General features: G+C 41.8%; 2 protein-coding genes and 1 long non-coding RNA gene across 3 annotated transcripts in view; 2 read left to right on the top strand and 1 right to left on the bottom strand.

The window, feature by feature from the left end:
• The window catches only part of LOC118103932 (NACHT, LRR and PYD domains-containing protein 12-like), a gene marked incomplete at its 3' end in the record, with an annotated part of 64,956 nt that extends 43,430 nt beyond the window's left edge, over positions 1 to 21,526 (top strand). The window contains exons 4-9 of the mRNA XM_047343493.1: positions 12,937 to 14,397; positions 14,452 to 14,791; positions 19,143 to 19,316; positions 19,700 to 19,873; positions 20,745 to 20,921; positions 21,355 to 21,526. Of these exons, the coding sequence (XP_047199449.1) occupies positions 12,937 to 14,397; positions 14,452 to 14,791; positions 19,143 to 19,316; positions 19,700 to 19,873; positions 20,745 to 20,921; positions 21,355 to 21,526 (2,498 nt within the window). The remainder of the gene's footprint in view (positions 1 to 12,936; positions 14,398 to 14,451; positions 14,792 to 19,142; positions 19,317 to 19,699; positions 19,874 to 20,744; positions 20,922 to 21,354) is intronic.
• LOC118103940 (cysteine and glycine-rich protein 3-like) lies at positions 4,900 to 7,563 on the bottom strand. Its single transcript, XM_047338393.1, has 3 exons — positions 7,455 to 7,563; positions 5,876 to 5,987; positions 4,900 to 5,100 (listed from the first exon to the last, which is right to left on the bottom strand). Exons 2-3 carry the CDS (start codon positions 5,985 to 5,987, stop codon positions 4,901 to 4,903), a joined length of 312 nt encoding a protein of 103 aa, XP_047194349.1. The 5' UTR covers positions 7,455 to 7,563; the 3' UTR covers position 4,900.
• On the top strand, positions 11,370 to 12,568 carry LOC118103944. Its single transcript, XR_004694981.2, has 3 exons — positions 11,370 to 11,556; positions 12,039 to 12,176; positions 12,508 to 12,568. It is a non-coding gene; the product is annotated as an uncharacterized LOC118103944 (long non-coding RNA).

The following is a 21,526-nucleotide window of genomic DNA, read 5'->3' on the forward strand; positions in this document are numbered from 1 at the left end:
GTGCACGTGCTCACACAGTGAGCATGGCTTCACCTGTAACGGCAGTAAATCCACCTCTCAGGTGTCCACTCTGCACTTTGACATGCAGAGAGAGCACATGGCTCTTAGCGTGTTCATTTCCAACGTGAACATGAAGCAGAGAAGAGGCTGCTCACCTCTGAACAGGACTGAAATTTACTGCTGCTCTTTCTACTGGATGTGCTGCATCATGACTCTGACCCCAGTGAAGTGAGTCTCTAGAGCACTGATGTCTTCTTCTCTCAACGGTTGGTAGTGAAGAGTCTTGGTAGAGGTGAGTGAGAGGGACAGTGTGTGTGGGCAGGCTGAGCTGTGTCCTGAGGATCAGAGCTGAAGCAGCAGCAGCTTGTGTGTAGGCCCCGGCTCTGACTGGGCCTTGTTGCTGGGAGGCAGAGTGGAACAGAGCTCAGAGGAATCAGAGGAGTGAGCTGCTCTGAGATCAGCTGTCACACAGTGTCCCAGTCCTACCATCCTCCCTGTGTTCCCTGTGGATGTGACACAGCATATCAGTGGATCTGCTGCTGCTCTGTCCTTTGACTCAGTGTCTGCAGACACACTCACGCTCCTCCACCTCCTCCTCTTTTATTCACTCCACATATTCACAGACACAAACACTCAGCAGATTATTTCCTGTTCTAGCTACGCTCAATGTAAGTCTCAATTTACCCAATCTGCATGTGTTCGTAGAGATGAAGCCCTGGAGAAACACGAGAGAACATGCAGACTCCCACACGGAAGAGCCCATCTGAACCGGGAGTTCAAACCCAGGGCCTTCAGGCTGTGAGTGACAGTGCCAACCACACCTCGCAGCCCAAAGTCTTGCCCCTCCTTTACCGATTGTGTTTATTCACATGAAGAATGTATGTTTATTGAAAGGACACAACACCATGGAATATATAAACCCTCTATAAAGTCACATATAGTGTATTTAACTTTGTCTTTGTTATTTTTTCCACCTTTGTCCCTCAGTATGTCTCCATGTGTATAACCACATTCTGTGTATCTGTTTATGATCTTAAAGTTCCTGGATTCACGTCACAATTGATTCAGTTCCCAACACAAGTTAAACACATTTAAATCACTTTGAGTTTAAATCAGAGTTTTGTCTTTGACACAAAGATCAAAACTCTGGACTTAAAATGGGGCCGTTTTTCATTTCTGCATCAGGTGAAGAGCGGTGGATTGCTTTTCTACTTTTTGGCTTGGGTGGCTGTAGTATAAAAGCAGAACATCGGTGATCAAAGCCTTTATATTCAGTCTGTAAGTCAAACACATGGATCATTTCTCTGTGACAAACCAGATGTAGCAGGAAGAAAACATCTCAGAGAAAAAAGTCCTGTTTCCTACTTGTCTCTGGCACAATGCTCAATAAACATCCTTCCACCGACTTCTGGAATCATGACTCTGGTTTCTCATCTTCACAAACAAACGAAGTGGAAACATCACCTCCCGCACTGCGGAAGTACATGAACAAAATCATAGTTTGACATAATAGAAACAACCAGAAGAAAAATAGATAATAAATATTTACAATGAAGAAGAGTCGAGTGAAGAGCAGAGCATTTTTAAGTCTCTTAGGAAACTTTTCATAAATATTTAACCATATTTAATGAAAACTGACCAAGGACGTTTTATATAAACGTAGATGAGGTGCTTCGTTTGTCCAGTTTGTGAATTGTTCAAAAACAATGTAAATCTGTTTGTATGTTCTCGACCACCAACTCAAAACATACAAGGGAGACTGTGGGCCTCTGGGAACAGCAACATGCTGGAAATAATTGATGATGGGAGGTTCACAGCAGAGACAAGTGACAGAAAGTGTCTGAGAGATGATGTCGCAAGACAGTGGACATTTTTAGGCCTGTTGTGTTAGACAGTTTGTGTTATTTTGGAACACTTGTCCTCCAACATGATGATTTCACTGAGTTTATTTTCAATCCCGTCTCAGTTCTTTGTGGCTTCAGGATGAAATGTTTGACAGAGTCAGTTCCTGACAGGCTCAAGTTCTCACTGTGGAGAGAGTCATCATGTGACTTTGTTATGATCTACAACACCGTGTCAGTGTAACATGTGACTGTGGCGTACATGTTCATGAACCACGCCCTGCTCTAACATCTGTCAGCAGATGTGTTGAAGCTGTGAGTCCTTCCTCTGCATGGAAGTGAGACCATCATCTCTGCATGGAGCTGTGCAGGGCTGTTGTCATAGTAATACCAGACCAAAACACAAGTGTGAAGGACACGTCGTCCAAATGATCGTTCAGAATTCCACACACCAAACATATTTATGGGATGTACTTTATACTTATGAAAAGAAAGTTTGATTTAAATACAAATTCTCAAATACGGCTGAAAAGAAGGGAACTGAAGAAGAATAATCTGATATAATCACTGCTCTTTCACACAAGACGTTTCATGACAAGTTCATCTAAGTATATTATATTTATTTAACATCTATGTTGGGCCATGGTTCTTCGTGAAACCACACTTCGCCTACATGTTCAGTCAAAGCCTGAAGCCGCATGTTCCTCCAAGACTCAGTCTTCCAGGGGCCATCAAAAACCAGAGCAAGGAACTCAGTCTCCCAGGGAGCATCAACATCACACAGAGGTGTGAAAACCCCCCCAGGGACACAGGTTTCAACTCCCATTGGTCACTCTGGACCCCATGACCTGTGAGGTCACCGGGCCAATATAAAGTCAGGTTTCCCCCTCTTCTGTCTCTTTCTAAACTCCCTCAACGGGGGGAAGGCTGTGGAGCCTCTTCTCCAGCTCACATCTTCTCTTCCCATCCAACTCTTCGAGAGGAGCACAAAGGTGCAGCTTCCAGCTCATCTCACCAAGGAAACCTCCTCGCCCTCCAAGCTCTACCAACGTCCTAGCAGCGATGCGATGTCCTGCAGGAAAACTTCAACCAGCAACTGAGCTTCACAGCTCAACAGAAACCAGCAAGACAACACAAAACTTCGAACTGCACAGCAACTTCCTTTTTCCCCTTTCCGCGGACTGGTAACACAACTGGGCTTAATCATTATACTAGGCTAAGCAAGACTGTTTATTCGATTCTGTGTGAGGTTTATAAGTTTGATTTGTGGTGTTGTGATATTTTGGTTACAAGTTATTGAGAAAGTAATGTTAGTCTGTTATGCTCTTCACAGTCTTTAGTTGCATCCAATCTAGTAACTTCCTCTAATTTGGCACACACACACACAGACACACGCATAACTCTTCACCTCATTATCTCTACAGGTCGTAAACATTCCAATAGGGGGAAGGGTGTTATCTTCTTGGCCAGCCGCCATTTTGAAAGCACGCTGACTCACACAGACACACATACCTATCTTTGTTTAGCAATTAGACCGTTAGTAATTTGTGTTTTTATACTTTATTATATTCATAATAAATGTTTTTCTTCACAAATGTTTTTCATTAATGTTGCATAAGTGAATTTCGCCAACCTCTACACTGTCAAGAACTCCATATCCTTCAACTTAGCTAACTATCTATATGGTAATTTTGGTTATAGTTATTAATTTAATTGTTGATCAGAGTTCCAAATTTGTAGTTAGTACTTTTATGAGACTTAATCAATAAATTGGCTATCTTTTCCCTTCCTTTGAAGGGTAGTGCCTGAGGTAACTTTAATCAATTCAAATTATTATTTAATATTAACATTTTAATATTAATATTCAATATTTTATTTTGATAACCAAATTTATTGAATGCCGAAAAGCACACCATTTTATGGTATCACGTTTAATGCATTATTGCACAACATCAGTTATCATCATAAATCACGATAACTCATGCAGGAAACTAGGAATCAATAAACTCAAGCAGATACAAGGACAGATTAGGAATCATATCTTTTGCTATTTCATGGGATATACTTTATACTTATGAAGAAAAGTTTGTGCTCGTAATCAAATTCTACATATTGTAAATATTATATATGAAGCAGTTTTGTTGTAATCAATAGTTTCTCAGCCTGATCACAAACTAAACTCAGGTTCGGTCTGAAACACAGTGATCTATATTCTTACAGGGTGAAAATAGAACAAATTCTTTACCTAAATATGATATAAAACAATCATTAAATAATAAAATACGATAAATGAATCGCAATTTAACTTCAACAATTTTCTGCCATCGTCGCTCTCTGACCTGTCGTTGGTAAAACAAGTGTTTGACGAATTACAAGCAAAAATAAATGATTGATTTTACACTTGTGCTTCTCCGACTGTAACATGTGAAAAATCCCTCTGTAATCACGTGTTTATTGTATTTTAAAACGCACACAATCAGGCCAAAGTCATGTAATAAAGATTGAAGCAAAGTTCTCGACCCTATGACCTGTTTACCTGGAGCGTGATCGATTCATCCTAGCAGCACCACCTTGGATCTTGTGATGTGATTGCGGCACCGACATGTTTGCGTGTCTCTCCTCCGCAGCCTTTGCGTGTCCCGACACTCTGCGGTATCAGGCCTGTCTGCCGGCGTGCACGTCTCAGTCCTGCCCCAACCACGACTTCGACTCCGACCCCGACCAGTGTTCAGGCCTGACCGAGGGCTGCGTGTGTCCTGAGGGGACGCTGCTCCACCGGCCCTACTCCGCCCTCTGCATCTCACCCGAGAAATGCGGTAAGTCTCAAACCGGACGTCACAAAGTTAGATTATGACGACACAAGGTTGTGAAGAAAATCTGAAAATGAATGAATTATCTTCAGTCTTGATTTGAGTCAGTTTTAAATGTACGAGACCTGTATAATAACCTTTGTTCCTGTAGTCTGCTTCAGTGTTGTCGTCTCATGACCAGTGAACTAGAAATCATGGCGTCATTTGTGCATCCTCAGCCTGCACCGACAGCTCCGGCGCTCCCCGTGCTCACGGCGAGGTGTGGAAGGCCTCGAAGAACGCCTGCTGCATGTCCACATTCTGTCCGGGAGGATCCGAGCTCAGAGCTCCGGCTCCCTGCCCGTATCCGTAGCCTTTGGGCCCATATTTCTTGCCGTAGCAGGACTTGCAGTAGATCTCGGACTCGTGCGCTGCCATCGTGGTGCTGTCCAGCCCTTTTCTGCAGCTCACTGTGCGAAACAGACACAACAAACCAAACCACACACACTTGAACCTGTTACCTTCAGACTCAGTCATGGAGGAGCGATGGAGTTTAAATAAAGCTCCTGCACCTCGCTGGGTTTATCAGTCAACGGTGGCATTTACACGTGTTCACATGTTTCTATTTGTGGGACGAGAGGAGAGTGTTGGAGAAAGATGAACTCTCGGCAGATGGATGAGGCCTCAGAGCTCCAGCTCATGACAGACGGCAGGGAACAGAAAACCTAAACAACATGGCCGCTGTCCGAGGCCTCGGATCAGACCGAAGAGAGGCTGATTGTGGCCTAACACATTTTGACTGTAACACAACAACAACACAACTGAAATTCAGGCCACAGAGGAAGAGGAGGAGAAACTCAGAGAACAGTTTTTACTGTAAAACGACTGGAAGGTGAGAAAAGAGGCTTTTTATGCAGTGAATGTGAATAACCGCTGAGAGAACAGAACGATGAAGAGGAAGAGGAGTTACTGAAGAGAAGAAGGAGAGAAAGGAAAAGAAGAAATGAGGAGAAAGAAGCACAACAGATTGGAAAGTTGCAAGAAAGAGGGGATAGATGGACGGAGAATGAAAAAGATGAAGGAGGCAAGAAAGAAATGAAAAATCTGACAAGAACTCAAATAAGAAACGAGGAAAAGAAAATGCAACAATTCCAAGAGGAGGAAATGAAAAAGGCTGGAAGAAGCTCTTTGTTTCTGCTGATCCACCATGACACCAGAGAGACGAAGAAGAGGAGGTGAACTCACTGCAGATGAAGCAGGTTTTATGGAAGCTCCTCCCATTACACTGGATCTCCTCTGCATGATACACCGACTTCTCACAGGCCGCACACTTGGCTCCTCCTCCCCAGTTTGGCATCTTAGAGTGAAAAGATAAAAACAGAATTCAATCAATCTATTGATCACAAACTCTAAATCCATTTCCAGGATCTAGTGTTGGGCTGCAGCCATCAATTATTCCCATTGACTCAAATAATAACATTAGAAAATTAACTATTTATAATCTCCTGTGATGTAATGTGACATCTTAAATATTCCTCATATAAATAAATCACTCAATTCATAATGTTATAAAACAGAGAAACAGTTTATTTTTAGCTTCTCAGCTGAGACGCAGAACCAGGAGTAGTTTGACAATTCCATAATCAAACTATCTCCAATTAGTTTTCAATTAATTCCTAATAAACTGATTTAATTAATAAACTAATTATTCTGCTGATAACTTAAAACTGTTCAAATATTCAAGGATATAAAATGAAGATGAGAGAGAACCCCATCCCATTAAGCTCAAGAGTTCATCAAGACAAAACAAAACAATTTAATAATAAATTTCTCTTTTAAACAAATAATCAACCTGTGATATTTAGATTTGAACTCAAATGACATCACGACTACTCTGAATGATTTTTAAATTATTAATTATCATTTGATTTACCTTAGAAATGATCAATATCTATACGTCAGATGACATTAAGCCAAAGTAGCTGCAATAAAACTTTAGTGAAAAGTTTTTTACCTTGTTTGTGCTGCAAATTAAATTGAATCAAGTCAGTGAACCACTTTATTTTGGTTTATATTTTTCATGCAGTGTCACAGCTTGATTATTGGGAGGTTACAACAATTCTTTTCCTGTTTTAAATTAGGTCCCAGATAATATGTGATAACCTCACAATATGAACTCTGCCTTATGAATAGAGACAAATGTTAAAAACATAAATCATCTGTACTTTCTTGTGTCTGTTTCCTATTTTAGACAAATTATTTATCCTTTTCTTGAACATTTAAACCCAATAGAGACACATTAACATATTTGAATAAACTAACTCATTTACAGTCACCTGGTTAAGGTTCTCTGGCGGTTAACATCCTGTATCTACACAGTGTTCCTCAGATTTCCTTCCTCCATCAATTGTAATATTTATTATTTTTCATCTCACTTAATTCTTTGACTGGTTTAATTTCAGCTTCAGTCAAAAGGAATCCTGCTGGTTCTTCTCTCTGTTGTTCCAGCTCCCTCTCATATCAGACGCTGCCCAGCACCTCACAGCACTGGTATGTGATGTTCCAGGAATAGAGGCTTCACTGACACATCACACACACAGAAGTCAAACTGTCTGACAACGAAACGCCGCCGCAAACTTCTGAATATTAATAATATCTCATGTGGAGCTGAGTCCTGATGTTGATGTTCACGTCAGAAAGGAAAAGAGTCTGATGAAGTTGATTTAATTCCACCTACACAAACTGAAATCAACAAAATAACCTCATCACATTTAAACATCAGCCTCGTGATAATAACACACAAACTCTGGAAATGAGATCTTACCTTGAATCAAAGTCCGAACGCTTCAGTCCTGTGGCAGTGAACACGCCCGGCTGGTTTATATATCCTCCATCCCACCATCACCACAGTCCACCGGTGACACTGCAGTGAGAGCATCCTCCCAAAATAACCTGTGACAGAGCGGAGGCCCTCTGACCCTTCATCACGGCCCCGGAGACGCCTGAATGTCACAGACGCTTGTTCATGGGCCCACAGACACACACAGGAAACTGGACTGTGTGTGACAGCTGCTCGCACGGAGGCTTCGATGCTGGATTATCAGCAGAAACGACGGGAACTCAAAGCACGTAAATGACAACTGCAGACGCACCAGTGACCTCGTGGTGCTCAGAACACACCAGGAAACTAAACAGCTGGTTGGACGGACGCAGAATGCAGAGAATCTATTGAGCTGCTTGGTCTGAGGGAAGCTAAATGAAGAGAACGTGTTTTTTTACTGTTTAAAATGTATTTATCATCTGTAGTGAAGTCATTTAAAACCTCGATACGTGATTTGTCTTGTGTGTTTTTTGGGTCCAATATGTTGAAAAATGTATTTTCAGAAAAAAAAGATACCGAACATCAGCAAGGTGAAACTACATTTAACGTGGCATTTAAAACTGACTGTAAAAGCTGAGGACTCTAAAGGATTCAAGCAATGAATAATAATTAATGAAGAAAAATGCAAATATATATGAATTAAACTAAACTGGAACTAAAAAACTTATCAAAAAACACCAACAAGTTTCCAAGCTTTCATCTACATCAAGCTTTGCTTAAACTATGCAAACATCTTAACTGCTGAAAAAAGTGAATTGATTTATTGATTTTCTTGCAGATTTTAAGTACAGTGATGATTAGGTCATCCCACACTGTGTCACATACTTCTACATGTTATTGTCTTTCTTCATCTCTGAACACATTGACTTTAGATGGAGGATGTATGTAAGATGGAAAGTCGTGGCGCCACCTCCCTGTCAGACTGCACACTCTCCACATCTCCTCCCATTGTGCCTGGTTTTTGTAAATAACTAAATTTCCTCATGTTTGAAAATGTTTTGCAACATCAAACACTTTGAGATTTCCCTCTTATTAAGACAATAAATTGTAAATGTACTGATTACACACATCTTTTAGATAATCAGAGGGAGTCAGGTGAATGAACTGATTTGAATCCAGCAGTATGTGGAGCACTTTATTTATTTATTGGAGTTCGACAGAGCAAAGCTGTTTTTATTTGGTGGAAACATTTGGTCCAAGCGGAGAAGAAACAAACCAAACTTTGATTTGGTTCAATTATCGATGACAGAAAATACAGGGAGAGCACGGTGGAGCGTTATAGATGCAAGTTTCTCTGTGGACCAAACTTCTTTCTTCTTTGTTCATATCAAACACTGGATATTTTAAAGTTAAAGAGGATTTGTATTATACAAATGTACATTTGCATTTTCAATAAATATTTCCTTTTGAAAAACTAAAACAGGTTTTCGTCTGTTTATTAGATAACAGGATGCTGTGCAATATAGATGATGATATCCCTGCTTATTACTATTATTATTATTAGGGCCCAAGCAGCTCCGGTGGGAGGCCCTGTTGTATTTCGAAGGATTTGAATTTCCCTTTTGGGGGTAATTGTATTCTGGAGTAATTTGAAATGGGCGTGGAAAAATGGCTCAACAGCGCCATCTAAGGAAAAGCCCCTCAGTTAGCTTTCACCGATCTTGACAAAAATCGTAGCCCAGGTGTATCATGACCAGACAAACAAAAAAGGTCAGAGGTGCGATGGGAAAAAAGCAACAGGAAGCCCGCCATTTTGAATTTAGTGGTCATTTTGGCCATATTCCACATTTTTACTTTGATGTACTTGTCCCAGGGCTTTCATCAGATCAACTTCAAATTGAGATGCGTGTCATCACAACAAGACGGAGATAAAAACTGTCTCAAAGATCATCACATCACACGGTGTGACCGTGGCGTGGCGTCAAGGTTTGATTACACGCCATCAAAACACGAGGTTCTGTATCTCGGACATATTTGGTCCAATCGAGTCCAAACTAGACATGTAAGACAAGAGTCCCGGCCTGATGACATCTACACAGAAATCGTGACTTAAAATCACAGCGCCCCCTGGTGGCAACAGGAAATGTCTTGTTTTTGTAACGTCTTACACTTGGATGTATTCCTCCTCATCCACTGACCTCAACCATGTCAAACTGTATCAAATGGGTCTCAAGACATTGATAATGTAGGCATAAGATTACTGTGACTTTTCGTCAAACGCCATAATAGTGGCGTGGCGTCAAAGTTCATCAACTCGCCATGACACACGAAATGGCTATAAATTCGGTGTTCGAGGTTCAACCTCCCTCAAACCACATTTGTGTAGCAACAGCCCCCCTGCAGACATTCATATGGTTTTAAGGAATGGGTGTGGCAAAATAACTGACTAGTGCCCCCTAAAGGGCAGCCCCGGCACTACGATTGGCCTACATCTACAAAAATTGATAGGGACATGTGTCTTTTCATGACAAACAAAAAACTCTCTTGGATAAACATGCTAGACCAAACAGGAAGCCTGCCATTTTGACTTTAGTGGCCATTTTCCACATTTTCCACATTTTTACTTTGGCAAACTTGTCCCAGGGCTTTCATCTGATCAACTTCAACTTCTGTGAATGTCATCTCAACAAGATGGAGATATAAATTACCTCGGTATATTTGATTTCATCACACGGTGTGACCGTGGCGTGGCGCAGCATTTTGATGACACGCCATCAAAACATGAGGTTCTGTATCTCGGACATATTTTGTCCAATCGAGTCCAAACTAGACATGTAAGACAAGAATTCCGGCCTGATGACATCTACACAGAAATCATGGCTTACAAACACAGCGCCACCTGCTGGCTTCAGGAAGTGACATGTTTTATACTTTGATGCACTGCTCCTGGCTGCTTAACAATATACAGCTCAAATGAGCTGAGAGAAGTCAATGGACCATGGTCACAATTGTGACATTTCCTCAAACCGTGTAAACATTGCGGTGCGGCGAAGGATCATCCTTCGCCAAAGGACATGATGTTGTCATAACTCCAGTGTGCATAGTCCTATCACTACCAAACTTCTGTCACATGATCAGAGTCCAAGCCTGAACAGCTCTATGTGTCAATATTTCCTCAGTGTCATAGCGCCACCTACTGATTCGCCATGAAACAGGAAGTACTTTGTAAATCCACTCTGCATTATCCAACCGGCTGCGAACTACTGACCTATGATCACAATCCTGACCTGAACAGCTCCATATATTAATATTAGTTCAGGGTCATAGCGCCACCTATTGATCAGTGTGAAAATTAAGTTGTTGTAACATTGTCCAATTGACACAAAATTGCTCACGCTACATCAGAGCCCCTACAGATATATTAGTCTGTAGGTAATAATAGTGATGGCGCCACCTACTGGCAACAGGAAGTAAGCTTTGTTTTACAACTATCATTCAATTTACATAAAATGTTCACAGTGTGATGTGCAATTGATAGCGTGGACCGTAATGAGCAATTAGCAGGCAAGGATTGACATCGCTCGATGGACGCAGGAAGTGAAGCGTTTGTCCTTGCCGCAGTGCGCAAAACAAGTGCAACGCGGAGACGTGCACTTGGTCATTGATCGGTCTCTCCACCGACCGCAACAGGCTTCAACGTGTGTGTGCTCGGGCCTGTCAGTGCTACAACGTAGCCCAAGTTATTATTATTATTGTTATTATTATTATTATTATTATTATTATTATTATTATTATTATTATACTGGCGGCCAATCATCGGCTGAATAGACAGCAAGTCTTGATCCTGGATCAGTAACAGGAGACGCTCACAGTCAGGACTCAGTGTTAAAGTGAAGATCTGGATCAATGATCATTATTAACTAAATACCATCCCAATAAAAAATGAACTGTGAACATGACCCAGTTCATTGTCATGTGTATGAACTGGACTTTGAACTGGTTGTTTTCAAGAGTGAACTGGTTCAACAAGGAGGAGGAGCATGAGAACAGGGAAGTGTCAGACTCCATTTTCACTGGGATGAGCAGAAGGAAGAAAAGTGAGCAGGTGAGTGTGAACACAACTTTATGAAAGTTTTACCGTCACACTCTCACACCTGCTGTTAACATCCGTCTGCTGATCACACGACTCTAAGTTTGTCAGTTCACACCTGGTGACAGACGTAGTTTCATGTGATCGGATCCCCAGAGACAGATGTGAACAGCAGCTGTGGAACAAAGAGCCTTCAAAGGACTAATTAACAGAGTTAACTCACAGTTTCATGTTTTATCTTCATCACATCTGTTCATCAAGTGTTTAATAACAGAACGTGATTTCAGAATCATACGTTACAGTCACCTTAGCTGGTGTGTGTGTGTGTGTGTGTGTGTGTGTGTGTGTGTGTGTGTGTGTGTGTGTGTGTGTGTGTGTGTGTGTGTGTGTGTGTGTGTGTGTGTGTGTGTGTCTCCTTGCTTGGTATTTTTGGGTGTGTTTGTTGAACAGACTTGTTTGTCCTGATTCCTTTGAGCTCACAGTGTTTTTCCACTCAGACTGAAGATGAGTGGTTATGAGGAGGAAGTGGAGGACAGAGCAGAGTCTCCAGTGTTCAGCTGTGTGTCTCTGAAGAGTGACCGGTCCATGGAACATCCTATAAACTTCAGTAAAGAACCTGGACCCTCACACACAGAGTAAGAGACTGTTTCTACTGTGACTAATCTCTCAGAATCACTCAGAGAGCTCAGACCTCCACCAAGAACCAACACGCTCCTTATGAAACCACTTTGAAATTCACTAGAGACTCATTTTTATTTGGATCTGCACCAAATTACCCCCGATCTGGTTCATAGGACACATCCTTCCACCAAGTTTACTGGTAATCTGTTCAGTGGTGTTTTATAATCCCACTAACGAACAAACCAACCAACACACAAACATACTGGGTGAAAACAAAACCTCCTTGACAGAAGTAATGACAACCTGTGACTGTGACATGTGAGTTATCAGGAAATGTCTTCACAGAGAGAGGAAGAGGAGTCATGTTTCTGAGGAGGAGCAGTCGTCCTGCTGTGCTTCGTGTCAGGACGTCCTGAAGGATCCAGTCTCCACCAGCTGTGGACACTGGTTCTGCAGACAGTGCATCACCTCATACTGGGACCAGTCTGGTTCTTCAGGAGACTCCTCCTGTCCCCAGTGTGGACAAAGATCCAGAACAGGAGCTGGAGCTCAGACAGCCGGTCAGAGCAGCACTGTACATGTGTCTGCTGATGTCTTCACTTCTGACAACAGCACATGTTGTTTTATTTTGTTCCTTCATACAGCATCAACATTTAACATCGTTATAAAAGCACAAAGTTAAAAAGCTTTTATTTTCTGTAGTTTTTCTGGATCTGATGAAAACAATCAGCAGATTCTCAGATTCTGTCTCTGACATTGTTTCTTGTCTTTCAGCAGATCGTGGTCTGCAGGAGGTTTTAGATGAACATAAGCTCAGTGTGAGGAGGAGATGTGAACATGTGACTGAAGGAACTGATGAAACAGGAAGTAGAACCCTCCTCAACAGGATCTACACTGAGCTCTACATCACAGAGGGACAGAGTGAAGAGGTTAATACTCAACATGAGGTGAGGCAGCTTGAGACGGCTTCCAAGATGAAGAGCCTCCACGACACTCCCATCAAGTGCCACGACATCTTTAAAGCCTCAACTGACCAGCAGAGCAGCATCAGAGTCGTCCTGACCAACGGCGTCGCTGGCGTTGGAAAAACCTTCTCGGTGCAGAAGTTCACTCTGGACTGGGCAGAGGGTTTAGAAAACCAAGATGTGGGTCTGCTGACTGTGCTTTCGTTCAGGGAGCTGAACCTGGTGAAAGACCAGCAGCACAGTCTTCTCACGCTGCTCCGTGTTTTCCATCCAGCGTTACAGAAGCTCACGGCAGAGACGCTCGCTGTCTGTAAACCTTTGTTCATCTTTGATGGCCTGGATGAAAGCAGACTTTCTCTGGACTTCAACCACAGGGAGCTTGTGTCTGATGTCACACAGAGGTCATCAGTCAACGTGCTGCTGACAAACCTCATCCGGGGGAATCTGCTTCCCTCGGCTCTCGTCTGGATAACCTCCAGACCTGCGGCGGCCAATCAGATCCCTCCTACATGTGTTGACAGGGTCACAGAAGTACGAGGCTTCACTGACGCCCAGAAGGAGGAGTACTTCAGGAGGAGATTCAGTGATGAAGAGCTGTGCAGCAGAATCATCTCACACATCAAGACGTCCAGGAGCCTCCACATCATGTGTCAAATCCCAGTCTTCTGCTGGATCAGTGCTACAGTTCTGGAGCACATGTTGACCACAGACCAGAGAGGAGAGCTGCCCAAGACCCTGACTGACCTGTACTCACACTTCCTGCTGGTTCAGACAAAGAGGAAGAACAACAAGTACGGTGAGGGACATGAGACGACTCCACAGCAGCTGACGGAGGCTGACAGGGACGTTCTCCTGAAGCTGGGGAGGCTGGCACTTAAACATCTGGAGGAAGGAAACATCATGTTCTACCAAGAAGACCTGGAGCGGTGTGGTCTTAATGTCAGAGAGGCCTTGGTGTACTCAGGAGTTTGTACTGAGATCTTCAGAAGAGAGTGTGTGATCTTCCAGAAATCAGTCTACTGCTTTGTTCATCTGAGCGTTCAGGAGTTTCTGGCTGCAGTCTACATGTTCCACTGTTACACCAAGAGGAACACAGAAGAACTCAACAACTTCTTGGGAACATATGGGAACACAGACAGTACCTTCTCCCTGGATGACCTCCTGAAGAGAACCATGGAGAAATCCCTCACCAGTACAAATGGTCATCTGGACCTGTTTGTTCGCTTCCTTCACGGCCTCAGTCTGAAGTCCAACCAGAGAGTCTTAGGAGGCCTGCTGGGTCGGACAGGGAACAATCCAAAGATCATCCAGAGAGTCTTAGGAGGCCTGCTGGGTCGGACAGGGAACAATCCAGAGATCATCCAGAGAGTCATCAACAACCTGAAGGAGATGGAGACTGGTGACATTTCTCCTGACAGAAGCATCAACATCTTCCACTGTCTGATTGAGATGAACGACCACTCAGTTCATCAGCAGATGCAACAGTTCCTGACGTCAGAGAACAGATCGAAGGAGAAACTCTCTGAGATCCACTGTTCAGCTCTGGCCTACATGCTGCAGATGTCAGAGGAGGTTCTGGATGAGTTGGACCTGGAGAAGTTCAACACATCATACCAGGGTCGATGGAGACTGATCCCAGCTGTGAGGAACTGCAGGAAGGCTCGGTGAGTCCAGACATGATCAATAACATGTTCAATCAGTGGAGATGAGTTGTTCTTCAAATATACTCAGTGTTAAATGCTTCTCATTGTTTTGGGCAACATGGTGTTGCAGTGGTCAACACTGTTAGTGCAGCCTTTCTGTGAGGAGGATGTTCTCCTGGTGTCTGCAGGGTTTTCTCTGGGTTCTCCAGCTTCCTCCACAAACCCCAAGACGTATGTAGATCGGAGTTAGGTTGATTGGAGACTGAGATTCAGTGTCAGCTGAGATTGGCTCCAGGCCCCTGAGACCGCTAAAGGATAAGTGGCTACTGGCTGGAGTGTGTGTGTGTGTGTGTGTGTGTGTGTGTGTGTGTGTGTGTGTGTGTGTGTGTGTGGTGTGTGTGTGTGTGTGTGTGTGTATTTATGCGTATGTATACGTAAATATATGTATACATTTGGTTTGTATATATACATTCTCATTGTTCTCATTTATATATAAGAGCAACTAGATCAGATGTGGAGAGTGAAATCCAAGTGATCACTGTGCTGGAGTTTGCTGTATATTTATATATATATAAGGGCTGTCAAAATTAACGTGTTAACGCGGATGATTAATTTGTGGAATTAACATGTGTAATTATTTTAACGCATTAACGCATGCGCAGAATGATCTGCTCCATGAACCCCCACCCCCACTCACTCGCTCAGAGCGACACACACAGTGAGATCAGAGCTCGTTCACGTGAAGCAGCCGCTCAGTGACTTTGTAGAAGTGAAACACAGAGTTTCTCTGGTCTCAGCTGCTCAGTGATCAGCTGCTTCATGATCAGAGCAGAAGCTGCAGCTGGTTTGTACCGAGCTGGAGTTTCTGTGTCCTCCACTCTGCTCTCACTGGAACTAATAAACACTCATCACTAGTTATCAGGACCTGATCAGCACATGAAGTCACTTAGTGTTGGTTTGATTCCACAGTTTATGAGGCTGCATTTAAACATCATGAAAATGACTCGTCAACATGTTGTGCTCAGTACAACACGAGACGCTCACAGTCAGGACTCAGTGTTAAAATGAGCGACACGGAGACATGATCCGACTCCATCGATTTAGAACCAAACACATGACCGGACGTTTGTCACTTGAATCATCCCAATAAAAATTAACTGTGAACGTGAACTAGTTCATTTTCATCTGCATGAACTGAACTTGGAACTCGTTCTTTTTAAGTGTGAACTGGCTCAACACTGCTTCTGCAGATGGGCTCAGATTCAGATTTCACATTCACATTTAATTGTGTAAAGGTTTGGTTGTTTGTTTGATTTAAAAAGAAAAGAAAAAGTTTTATTCAACCATCCTATATTTGCAAAAAACAAAATAGAGCAAAGGCTGAGAAGCCACGATTGTTTAGGATAAAGGTTCTTTGAGTTTTATAAAGATATTTAATGTTCTAAATAACATCATCCTATGTTTGCTCAGAGGCAAAGCAAAGAGAAAGACACATTTAATTGTGGTGTGGTATGTTTTAGTTTGATTTTATTTTATTTTCAATCTAACTATCATTTGTCAACAAAAACAAAACTAATGTTAAATGTATATATCCACCTTCTGTCATTTATCTTTCTGTTCCCACAACAATATACAGAGATAAAGGGGATTTTTCAGGCATTTAGAAACGGCGATTAAGTTCCTGACGTGGCATTCACAATAATATGAGGTCACTGTAACCTTTGACCTTTGACCACTGAAATCTAATCAGTTTATCTTTGAGTCCAACTGGTCAAAATGTGAAGAAATCCCCTAAAGACAGACTTGAGACATCATGTTCAAGAGGCCAGAAACATGTTGTGTGACATTGACCTTTGACCTTTGACCACCTGAATCTAATGAGTTCCTCTGTCAGTCTAAATGAACGCTTGAACCAAATCTGAAAGGATTCTCTTGAGGAGTTTTTAACATGTTCATGAGGCAAAAAGGGGATTTACCAGGGTGAGGGTCACATGATCACGTTTTGTATGAATGTTGTGTTTTCTGATTTTATTCTAACTGATATTTTCTTTAATTACAGACTCGGTGGTTGTGGACTCTCAGAGACTCACTGTGAAGTCGTGGCCTCAGCTCTGAATTCAAACCTCTCACATCTGAGAGAACTGGATCTGAGTGGAAACTACCTGCAGGATTCAGGAGTGAAGCTGCTGTGTTCTGGACTGGAGAGTCCAAACTGTGGACTGGAGACTCTGAGGTCCTTAAATCCTTCTTCACTTTTCCAACTTTCTTTCTTATTCGGTCATTATTTATTTAAATTGTCTCAGTTCTGCTCTGCTCACTGTCCCTCAGTCATCTGTCACTCACCCAGCCTGTCAGTCACGTCCTCCTCATCAACTCCATTCACCTGCACTCACCTGCTCCTGATCACTAAGAAAGTGTTAGTAAATAACATGTGGACTGAGGCCGAGCACTCGTCCTCCTCAGGTTTTCAAAATAAGACACATTCTTATTGAAACTCGTTGGACAGTTGATAAGTATAGAAACAAACAGGAAGTGACTGTCAGGAGCCATCCCTACTTTAAACAGTGTTTAATTACACAAACCTGCTCAGTGACCAACACAGAGAAGAAGCTGATGAATGAAACAATGGTCCAACATGTCTGATCTGATATTTATCTTCAGGTCACAGACTGGACTGAGGTCAGCAGCATGTTGAGAGTCTGTGTTGACATGATGACGATCCACAACAACAGGAGGACACATTCAAATATTCATATTTCTTTATCCAGGTTGAAGAGCTGCAGACTGTCAGAGATCAGCTGTTCTTCTCTGGCTTCAGCTCTGAGGTCAAACCCCTCTCATCTGAGAGAACTGGATCTGACTAACAACAAGCTGCAGGACTCAGCAGTGAAGGAGCTGTGTGGTTTTCTACAGAGTCCAACCTGTCGACTGGAGACTCTGAGGTCAGTTCACTGACTGACTTTTGTAGATCTCATATCTATAATACAGCATTTATACACAATTGATCTCATTTAATTCTAATTTAACATAATTCCTCTTCATACATAACTTGAATCCATTCATTAATTAATCTGTGACATTTTAAATATTCAGCTACTTGTTAAAACACATCTGAGTTTAGTTCTGGATTTCCTAAACTGATCTGCAGGACAGAGACCGGGTCCAAATGATATATTTTTACTGAATCAGGACTCGTTTTAAGTCCAACATGTCTGATTTCATATTTATCTTCCATGTTATGAGTCTGTGCTGACATGAATATTTGTATGTTATTTACACACATGAGCTCAGTTTAATTTACAGTTAAGTTTTATTCTTTATCCAGGTTGTGGCGCTGCAGTCTGTCAGAGATCAGCTGTTCTTCTCTGGCTTCAGCTCTGAGGTCAAACCCCTCTCATCTGAGAGAACTGGATCTGAGCTACAACGACCTGCAGGACTCAGCAGTGAAGGAGCAGTGTGGTTTTCTACAGAGTCCAACCTGTCGACTGGAGACTCTGAGGTCAGACATCATCTTGTATTGTTAAAGGTTCAGTGTGTAGAATTTAGTGACATCTAGTGGTGAAGTGTCATGTTGCAGCTGAACACCCCTCACATCACCCTCCCCTTCCAAACATGAAAGAGAACCTGTGGTAGCTTCAGTTGTCATAGAAACTCAAAAGGTTTAGTTTGTCCAGTCTGGGCTACTGTAAAAAAACATGGCTGCCTCTGTAGAGAGGACCTGCTCGTGATGTAAATATAAAATATGTAAATATAATGTAGTTAAATATAAATGTCTCATTTTAGGGTAAAGAAAACAACAATTCGTTTCCAACCAGTTCAGAACGCAGCAGCTTCTCACTGGTATTAAACGGCAACATCACATCTCCCTGATCCTCGCTTCTCTCCATTGGCTCCCTGTCCGTTTTAGAATTGATTTTAAGATTTTACTGATCACTTTTAAAGCATCTGGCCCCAAACTACATCACAGAATTATTGAGCCTGTATGTTCCTGCACGCAGCCTTAGACCCTCAGGTGGATCCTGCTGTTCCAAAGTCCAGGTTGAAAACTAAACCGTGACCGTGCTTTTACCATCAGGGCCCCTCGGCTTTGGAACGGCCCCCTGAGGAGATAAGGCAGAGTCAGTGACTTCTTTTTAATCACTTCTTAAAACCCATTTTTATAGACTTGCTTTCATGTGATGTTGTCTTTTTATTGTGTTTTTATCATTTTTACCTTTTATATACTTGTTAATTTATCTCTATTGTCATTTTACTGCTTTTATGGGTTCAAGTTTTTATTTACTTTTATTGTTTTGCTGTCAAAGCACTTTGTAGACTCTGTTTTTAAAAAGTACAATATCAATAAAGTTTATTATTGTTATTATTTATCCAGGTTGATTCACTGCAGTCTGTCAGAGATCAGCTGTTCTTCTCTGGCTTCAGCTCTGAAGTCAAACCCCTCTCATCTGACAGAACTGGATCTGAGTAACAACAAGCTGCAGGACTCAGGAGTGAAGGAGCTGTGTGGTTTTCTACAGAGTCCAACCTGTCGACTGGAGACTCTGTGGTCAGTTCACTGACTGACTTTTGTAGATCTCATATCTATAATACAGCATTTATACCCAATTGATCTCATTTAATTCTAATTTAACATAATTTCTCTTCATACATAACCTGAATCCATTCATTAATTAATCTGTGACATTTTAAATATTCAGCTACTTGTTAAAACACATCTGAGTTTAGTTCTGGATTTCCTAAACTGATCTGCAGGACAGAGACCGGGTCCAAATAATCTATTTTTACTGAATCAGGACTCGTTTTAAGTCCAACATGTCTGATTTCATATTTATCTTCCATGTTATGAGTCTGTGCTGACATGAATATTTTTATGTTATTTTCACACATGAACTCAGTTTAATTTACAGTTAAGTTTTATTATTTATCCAGGTTGTTGGGCTGCAGTCTGTCAAAGATCAGCTGTTCTTCTCTGGCTTCAGCTCTGAGGTCAAACCCCTCTCATCTGAGAGAACTGGATCTGACTAACAGCAACCTGCAGGACTCAGGAGTGAAGGAGCTGTGTGGTTTTCTACAGAGTCCAACCTGTCGACTGGAGACTCTGAGGTCAGACATCATGTTTTATTGTTAAAGGTTCAGTGTGTAGAATTTGGTGACATCTAGTGGTGAAGTGTCATGTTTCAGCTGAACACCCCTCATCTCACCCTCCCCTTCCAAACATGAAAGAGAACCTGTGGTAGCTTCAGTTGTCATAGAAACTCAAAAGGTTTAGTTTGTCCGGTCTGGGCTACTGTAAAAAAACATGGCTGCCTCTGTAGAGAGGACCTGCTCGTGATGTAAATATAAAATATGTAAATATAATGTAGTTAATTATAAATGTCTCATTTTAGGGTAAAGAAAACAACAATTAGTTTCCAACCAGTTCAGAATGCAGCAGCTTCTCACTGGTATTAAACGGCAACATCACATCTCCCTGATCCTCGCTTCTCTCCATTGGCTCCCTGTCCGTTTTAGAATTGATTTTAAGATTTTACTGATCACTTTTAAAGCATCTGGCCCCAAACTACATCACAGAATTATTGAGCCTGTATGTTCCTGCACGCAGCCTTAGATCCTCAGGTGGATCCTGCTGTTCCAAAGTCCAGGTTGAAAACTAAACCGTGACCGTGCTTTTACCATCAGGGCCCCTCGGCTTTGGAACGGCCCCCTGAGGAGATAAGGCAGAGTCAGTGACTTCTTTTAAATCACTTCTTAAAACCCATTTTTATAGACTTGCTTTCATGTGATGTTGTGTTTTTACTGTTTTTATAATTTTCACCTTTTATTTACTTGTTCATTTATCTCTATTGTCATTTTACTGCTTTTATGGGTTCAAGTTTTTATTTACTTTTCTTGCTTTGCTGTCAAAGCACTTTGTAAACTCTGTTTTTAAAAAGTACTATATCAATAAAGTTTATTATTATTATTATTTATTCAGGTTGTGGGGCTGCAGACTGTCACAGATAAGCTGTTCTTCTCTGGCTTCAGCTCTGAGGTCAAACCCCTCTCATCTGAGAGAACTGGATCTGAGTAGAAACAACACGCTGCAGGACTCAGGAGTGAAGGAGCTGTGTGGTTTTCTACAGAGTCCAACCTGTCGACTGGAGACTCTGAGGTCAGTTCACTGACTGACTTTTGTAGATCTCATAACTATAATACAGCATTTATACCCAATTGATCTCATTTAATTCTAATTTAACATAATTCCTCTTCATACATAACTTGAATCCATTCATTAATTAATCTGTGACATTTTAAATATTCAGCTACTTGTTAAAACACATCTGAGTTTAGTTCTGGATTTCTTAAACTGATCTGCAGGACAGAGACCGTGTCCAAATAATATATTTTGACTGAATCAGGACTCGTTTTTAGTCCAACATGTCTGATTTCATATTTATCTTTAATGTTATTGTTGTAATGTTAATGTTATTGTTTAATGTTATGTAATGTCAATGTTTTTGAGTCTGTGCTGACATGAATATTTTTATGTTATTTTCACACATGAACTCAGTTTAATTTACAGTTAAGTTTTATTCTTTATCCAGGTTGAGGAGCTGCAGACTGTCAAAGATCAGCTGTTCTTCTCTGGCTTCAGCTCTGAGGTCAAACCCCTCTCATCTGAGAGAACTGGATCTGAGTAGAAACAACAACCTGCAGGACTCAGGAGTGAAGGAGCTGTGTGGTTTTCTACAGAGTCCAACCTGTCGACTGGAGACT

The sequence above is a fragment of the Hippoglossus stenolepis genome, chromosome 1 (assembly GCF_022539355.2).
Source record: "Hippoglossus stenolepis isolate QCI-W04-F060 chromosome 1, HSTE1.2, whole genome shotgun sequence".
Lineage (NCBI taxonomy): Eukaryota > Metazoa > Chordata > Actinopteri > Pleuronectiformes > Pleuronectidae > Hippoglossus > Hippoglossus stenolepis.

What these genes read in the sequence shown, in the direction of transcription:
- LOC118103940 (XM_047338393.1), bottom strand. Translation starts at nt 5,987, where the DNA reads ATGCCAAACTGGGGAGGAGGAGCCAAGTGTGCGGCCTGTGAGAAGTCG. An exon ending in TAAAACCTGCTTCATCTGCA is followed by an intron (nt 5,101 to 5,875) that starts GTGAGTTCACCT and finishes TGTTTCGCACAG; the next exon opens with TGAGCTGCAGAAAAGGGCTG.